At 43.2% G+C, this 7,630-nt stretch overlaps 1 protein-coding gene across 1 annotated transcript in view; it reads right to left on the bottom strand.

Moving 5' to 3' along the window:
• Positions 1 to 1,560: 1,560 nt before the first annotated feature.
• Positions 1,561 to 7,630, bottom strand: part of slc1a9 (solute carrier family 1 member 9) — an 11,373-nt gene continuing 5,303 nt past the window's right edge. The window contains exons 5-9 of the mRNA XM_031559164.2: positions 7,556 to 7,630; positions 6,853 to 7,047; positions 5,226 to 5,360; positions 3,708 to 4,167; positions 1,561 to 2,909 (exon numbers count right to left, since the gene is read on the bottom strand). The exon at positions 7,556 to 7,630 is cut by the window's right edge and continues 159 nt beyond it. Of these exons, the coding sequence (XP_031415024.1) occupies positions 2,694 to 2,909; positions 3,708 to 4,167; positions 5,226 to 5,360; positions 6,853 to 7,047; positions 7,556 to 7,630 (1,081 nt within the window). The 3' untranslated portion in view covers positions 1,561 to 2,693. The remainder of the gene's footprint in view (positions 2,910 to 3,707; positions 4,168 to 5,225; positions 5,361 to 6,852; positions 7,048 to 7,555) is intronic.

The raw sequence follows: 7,630 nt of genomic DNA, 5'->3' as shown, positions 1-7,630 counted from the left end.
GCTGATGTTGAATTGTTTGCAAGGCAATTCTGCTTGCTGTTAGCTGTTGACTGTTGCGTGTAAACTCTGTGGGGAAAATCTAAATAAATACTCCTTAATCTTCTGGAAATGTTTCCTAACAATTTATTGGAGGTATAAAGTATATGCACCAATAAAAATTGATTCACAAAAACAATAATAAATGTGTTTGACTTGCCTCTTTATATTGTTTGGGTCAATAAATGCAAGTGTCTGCCAGTAAGGCAGCTTTTGCATTTACAGGAAGATGTTCCTTTGTGGTGTAATTCTCATGTACAGCCTCTAGAGGGCGTAATGGATTCTGGGTGAGATGGGGGGTTCGAGGCTCACCATGCATTCTCTTCATGCCTCTTGATCTCAATACTGAACAGAAACGGTCACTGAACAAATCATCTTATTTCTTTGTGTGCGTCAATATCTTAATATTGTAGCAAACATCTTTGTTGGAATAAGGCTGTTGCTAGATTTATTTCACAATGTAAAATGAAGTGGATGAGTTGTTGCTGCGGTCTGGTTCTGGCCACTCATGGAGTGAGGAGGGCTCACTGTGTTTCCAAACCTGCCATGACACTTTTCTTGTATGACTCACACACACACACACACACACTAATACTTCTCTGCTCAGTGACTTATTTGATTAAAAATGTGGTTTTTTAAGCTTACACCGATGTGCTGAATTTGTTTTCTTGTGTTAGCGGATCTAGGTGTAATTGTAAGGTGTTCTGAGGTAAGAATTGTGAGGTCAGCCCCACACAGTGGGGCTTATGGAGTCATTTGTTGTGGGTTAAGGTCTGTCAACTTGTGTCAGTAATTGTGTAAATCTCTTTCATAAAAAAATGTTAACCCGTAGCATCCTCAAGATATAGCATTCAATTCCGCAAGCTCATCCCAGTTCAATCATCGCATAAGCCAGTCCCAACCTCTCTTTTCCTGACAATTTCTCATTCCCTCTCTTTTTCTTCTCTCTCTGACGTCCAGGGTCCCCACACTAACGTCAGTGGCCCTTGCAATTACCCACAATGCCCCTGTGCTGTCTGAGAGGAATGAGAAAGATTGACGTCTTTCTGACCATCTGCCGCCCTCTCGCCCACCCTACGTCTCTCCGTTCTTCCACCTCCCTCCCTCCCTCCCCTCTTTGAGCGGATTAAGTGTGTTGATGTTTCTGCGTGTCTTTGTCTCTTAGTGATCAGTGGTATAATATTGGGCACTGCCTTGTGGTGTGTGTGTGTGTGTGTGTGTGCACATGTGTGCACATGTGTGCGTATGTGTGGATTTGCCATTGCCATTGTGCAAGTATATATATATATATACATATATGTATGTTTGTGTGCAAGCGCACTGAGACAAATCATTTAAATTAAATTCTTGTGCACCACATCAGTGCATATTCCAAGTGCTTCACCTGTGCGTTTACCAAATGTTCATGTTGGCTCCTCAACAGTACACGGAAAAGGGAAGTAATACTTAGGAGAAAAAAATTAGGCAACAAGGGACACATATACCACACACATTTAGCCACAAAAACAGATCCATCTCAAAGTATAAACTCAAATAAATCTCTAAGATTTTATTGCATTCAGTTTACACACAAGCTGAAGCTGTAGATTTGGATTTTGACAGAGGGATTTGGGGGATAGCTGTCTATAATTTTCCACTTGAAATGAAAGGCATTTCGGAGTGACAGACAGAAGACAAATGAGCATATTTATACAGTTGTAAATAAATACATACATACAAGTAAAATAAGAGTAATGAAACAACAAAATAGATTAGTACATCAGTCAAAAAACAAGAGCTGACTGTTGTGCATGTGAGAGAGAAGTTAAACAGCTAACACCACGCATACCAGACAACAAAGAAATTAGAATTCATCGTTTTAAATACATAAATAATAACAATATTAACAATAACCTTTCTGTGACTTAACGAGAAAGACTGAGATTCAGTCAATAAATTCCATTTTTCATGGGGGCAGTGCAATGACAACAAACCATTAAACCTTTCTGCAGTGGTAAAGGGTAAGACAGGGACTGATAAGGAAGCAATTGAGGATACTGAGCGAAGATAAAATGAGTGACTGTTGCTTGAGATTCACATAGATTATAGATCAGTAACCTGAACCTGAACACTCCTCTTTTCTCATACCAATTATGGAGTAAACAAGCACTATCAATCACACTCAATCATGCTCGAGTCGGCATACTACAAACAGGTTATGGTGTGGAATGGCATGCTCCCAACTTTGTGCTTCGAAGTGAGTGAAATGCATAACCTGATTGATGCACCTGGCCTCTGGGTGTTGTTGTTTTGGGGCCCAGGGAGTTGTTCCAACCAGTTCTGATTAGATAAGACTGCATGGAAGAGTGCAATTTGGAGGCCTCCAATTAAAACAATAAAAGGGGTAATTGAGGAAACAAAATGGTTCAATACAGCAGACTCCACGGCAACTGTCACTAGGCTACCTTTGCAATTTGTCAAAAATGATCATAAACACACTCCAGTTGCCCTCATAAAGCACAAATAAAACGGGCGTCCACTGAAATAGTTTCTGCCCAGTCCAATTATCTACCTGAAAAGACCACCACTTGGGAGTGGTGGAGGGGTGAAATAAGTGTGGGGAGATGCTGTAAGTGTTGTGACGCTGCCATCAACGATGGTCTGGGGGTTGGGCGGACTCATGGTAGGTCAGATGGGGGGATGGTGTGTCTCCGGTCGTAAGCAGTGTCGTCACTTTCCCCCCCATCACTGCCTTCATCCAGCGCTCGCTCTCTTTCCTCGTCCTCCTCTGTCTCGCTCTCTCGCTCCCTCTCTCGCTCCCTCTCTCTTCCCCGCAGTCGTTCCCTCTCTCGGTCTCGCTCCCGCTCTCTGTGGGCGCGGGGGAAGGAAGGAATCTGAGAAAAGCCAGAGAGATGAGAAGGCTTAACACGACTGTAATTTAGTTCATCAGTTCTAATCAGACACAAAAGCTAAGGAACACATCCAAGAAACGGTTAGAAGGAGCAAACAATGGAGGCCCTAAAATACCCAACAGACTTCCCTAGAAATCGAGACGTAACTTCAAACAACTTAACCGAAGAAGCTTCAGAATCGGAAGGGGCAAAAGAGAAGAGACACAACTCAGAATAATCAGAGGAAACACCAGCCAGAGGGCCCAAGCATCACAGTAAGTGGCATAGAAAATGTCAAGAAACGTCCCTTTTCCCAAAATATTGGAGTAACAGAAGTTAAATTACAATGTCAGAGAACTCTTTCTATTCATATTTGGTTTCATTGCGGTTCAGAAATGTCAAATTTCCTTGACTGGTCTTCAGTTGCTCTTTTACATGAATGGGCAAGCACTAAACAAACAGAAATAAAATGAAGGTATGCAATACAAAACCCTTTAAAATCACTGGGTACTATAAAGTATGCTCAAACTCTCAACCATGGCTCATGGGTTTGGTATCTTTTGATCAAGTCAAACATCTAAGTGTCTAAGTATGAAACCTCTTTTCAGCCCTAATAAAGAGAAAGTCCAAAAATCTAACCCGTACTTTAACCTATCCAGGTTATCATGAGTGAGCAATATGTTTTCGAGAAGATAACAAGAACTTTGCCCTTTCCCCAACACAGTGCAGCCACCTCATGTTAACCAACAATACACCCTACCCATACCCCAAACAAAGCATAATGACACTTCATAGCATCACCTGGTTTTCATGAGTGGGCAAGGCGGTGTACCCGGGCTCAGTGCGCCTCAGCAGACGTGGAGAGTGCGTGCGGAAAGGCCTGGGCGAGTGGGACTGGGCCGAGCGCGGCGACGGTGAGCGGATGGAGCGTGGCGATGGCGAGCGCACAGAGCGCGGAGAGGGCGAACGCACCGACAGAGGAGAGTGCGTTATGGAATGGGACTGGGCCAGCGAGTGTGGGGTGTGGTTCAGCTTGGGTGGACGAGGTGAACGCGGTGGCAGCTCCGGGGGCTTCAGGTCCATCAGGTCCATCTCGGTCAGGAGAGGCGGGGGTGGAATGAATTCCGCCTCTTCCTCTTCGCCCTCACGAGCTGCGGCGTCTTCTCCGTCGATTTCCGCTAGCTCGGCCCGAGACAGGAAGTCCACAATGCCAGCACCGAAGGAGTCTCCTACCACATTGATGGAGGTCCTCATGCGGTCCCTGAACACAGTCAAATAGACGTCATGCATGTGCAATGCATGTGTAGACAACAGTCTATAGACTATTGGTTCATAAACACAATGCAAATAAGAAACCTGTAAACCAGTTGCAATGATAATACATCTGACAAAAAGAACACATATCATATATATGTATCATATGATATATGCCTTGTGGCATACCACACACCACAAGATCATATATCATATCATATAAACAGAAGTGAATGAGGCAGGCAAGCTCAGATATCATGATCCAGTTTGTTTGATAAATTGACAAATTTGACTATACTATACGTGAAGATCTAATCCAGTGCTCATGGCCACTTGTGTGTTCACTGACACCAACAATAGGTGATTTCAATTTATGCAAAAAAACCTGGCGTCATCATTACAAATGTAACCAGAATATTTTGAGAATTCTCGCTGCGCATTTGTTTTTGGCCGCATTAAAATCACAAAATATCCTTGCAAGATCATGATGGGGCTAAAAAGCCAGATAATTTACGGAAGATGGCGTGTAGAGTGTAGAGTAGAGAGTGTAGAGTAGAGAGTGTAGAGTAGAATAGAATAGAGTAGAATAGAGTAGAGTAGAGAAGAGTAGAGTGGAGTAGAATAGAGTAGAGTAGAGTAGAGTAGAGTAGAGTAGAGTAGAGTAGAGTAGAGTAGAGAGTGTAGTGTATATTAGAGTAGAGTAGAGAGTGTAGAGTATATTAGAGTAGAGTAGAGTAGAGTAGAGGAGAGGAGAGGAGAGGAGAGGAGAGTAGAGTAGAGTAGAGTAGAGTAGAGTAGAGTAGAGTAGCGTAGCGTAGAGTAGCGTAGAGTAGAGTAGCGTAGTGTAGCGTAGAGTAGCGTAGAGTAGCGTAGAGTAGAGTAGAGTAGAGTAGAGTAGCGTAGAGTAGAGTAGAGTAGTGTAGAGTAGAGTAGAGTAGAGTAGAGTAGAGTAGAGTAGAGTGGAGTAGCGTAGCGTAGAGTAGCGTAGAGTAGAGTAGAGTAGAGTAGAGTAGAGTAGTGTAGAGTAGAGAGTGTATGGCATTGTGCCTGAGTAGATGCACTTACAGTAGCCAGTCCACAGCGATGAGAAGGCTGATATCTTGGGTGGGGAGGCCAACCGCAGTCAGGATCAGCAGCATGGTCACAAGGCCAGCACTGGGTATGCTAGCTGCTCCGACACTGGCCAATGTTGCTGTCATACTGTGACGCAAAGAACAGAAGAGGAGATTTGTTTTTCAGACATGGGAAAAGAGGAAGGAGGACAGTGAAGAAGCGAGAGAGTACGAAGGAAAACAGGCATGGGAATTTTTCAAGATCAAATCATTGGAGGAGGAAAGGGGGAAAGAGAAAAGAACAAGAAAAGCCCCTGAAATGTTATTATTGGCTTTCGTTTAGTAAGCTTTGATGAGTCCATATTCCTTAAGTCCTATTTAATAACTATTTTTGTTCTCAGAGCAGAAAAGCGAGAGAAATAAGCTTAAACCAGAGTCAAGGAGTTGAGTAAACGGAGAAAATGAAACTATGTCCATCTAAATCTTTAGAAACATTTAGTACATCATACAGACAGGGACAGAAGGTCTTCCACAGCTAAAATACCAGAGGCAAACAAAACCCAATTCATCCATAATGTAACCATCTCTGCATATTCAGCACTTTAGCAGCATTGTTGAAAGATATCCATAAATGAACAAAAGTATTGTAGGACAGCAGAATGGCAGAGCCGGCAGCAGGCTGTAATGTTCACATTTTGGGATGGTAAATGAACGCATACATCCACAACTCCACCAGTTCATGTGATCCAAATGTAGTTATGTGATCTTGGATCAACAAACACGAGCTCCGTGTACTGCTTGTCATTAAAATGGAGGAGGCACTGGCGATCTTGAAAGCATACACAGGTGTCTCATAGCCCTCGGGATTAAATGGAGGGGAGAGAAATGTCTAAATACAATGGGAAACCCAAACAGAAAGCACTACGGCTGGACATGAAAAGCGGTCTGTGTACAGTATCTCCAAGAATGGTAGTCCTCACGTCTAAAGTTAACAAACCAAAGATAAATTGCTTTTAAATGCTTGCCAGAGATGCACAAGTGGATAGGTTTGTCACCCTTAGAGCAGGGCTCTGGAGAAACAAGCATGCTTTGACTCAAAGAGATGTATTTATCCTCTAGCTAAATAGAAGTCTTGTAAGGTAACCTGTATATTATACACCTGCAGACAACTGTCTGAAATTGTGTTAAGACAGTTAAGTTTGTAAACTTCTCTCTCTCTCTCTCTCTCTCTCTCTCTCTCTCTCTCTCACACACACACACACAAACACACATACACACACAACTAGCAAGAAGAATCGATATGAAGTGATGAAGGCAGTTTTTGTGAGTGGGTGTGTGTGTGTAAGGGTAGAGTTATTGGTTGGAAGTTGTAGGGGATATAGGTATGTTTAAGGGAATTCAAAGGGTCAAATTGATCCGGCTTGGGGGGTGGGCAACAACTGTGAATGGGGCAGTCAAAAGCACTTTCAGGATGAAAAAGCACTTTTACCAATTTTTAACAACAAAAAAGGGTTCAATTGGACTCAGTAGGAGGGTTAAACAGGCCTTCTCCCTGCGAACCACAGAGAGTCTCTCTCAATCGATTTACCACACTGTCAGAAAATGAATCCCATGAAAGACTTTGAAGTGCAGGGCCTTACCTCACTGTGACAATCTGCCCTCCGTCCAGTTCAATGCCATTCATCTGGGCAATGAAGATGGCCGCCACAGCCTCATAGAGAGCAGTGCCATCCATGTTTATGGTGGCACCGATGGGTAGCACAAAGCGGGTCACACGCTTGTCAATCTTCAGGTTCTCTTCCAGGCATCGGAATGTGACTGGCAATGTCCCAGCACTGAAGGAATAAGACAAAGATAGAGAGAGAAACAGAAAGCATAAACAGGGAGAAGGTAATATACATTGGATGAGAGCACTATAAAAGGAAAAAGGAAAGTCAGCTAAAGTAGATCTTAAATAAAACTCTCTTGTCTAAAAAAAAAAACTGAATGTGGGACAAAAAATTTGATTCAGGTCCGAGGTGAGATTAGGTCATAATTCCATTATAGAAAAAGTCGATGGGATTATATTTATTTTGTAAAGCCACAGCAATGTGCTAACATGACAGTTGGTTTCAAAATCCAGTTGACTAATAATAGTTGGAGGGGGGGGGGGGGGGGGGGGGGGGGGGGGGGGGGGCATGAAGGGGGTAGAAGTTGATGTAAGATTTAATATTTGGTTGAGGAGTCGATTGGAGACGGAGACAGAGGACAACGATGAAGAGATCTGGTATCTCTGCTATACTGTCAGAAGGACACACACACACACACACACAGAAAACCACTCAGAAACTCAGAGTTCAGTACCTGCTTGCAGTTCCTAAGGCTGTTATCCATGCCTGGAAAATTCCTGAGTAAAACTGGATTGGGCTTTTCCTGGTC

The sequence above is a fragment of the Clupea harengus genome, chromosome 1 (genome assembly GCF_900700415.2).
Source record: "Clupea harengus chromosome 1, Ch_v2.0.2, whole genome shotgun sequence".
In the NCBI taxonomy this organism is placed as follows: domain Eukaryota; kingdom Metazoa; phylum Chordata; class Actinopteri; order Clupeiformes; family Clupeidae; genus Clupea; species Clupea harengus.
Note: the sequence above shows the minus strand (reverse complement) of the source record. Positions and strands in the feature narration are given on the sequence as shown.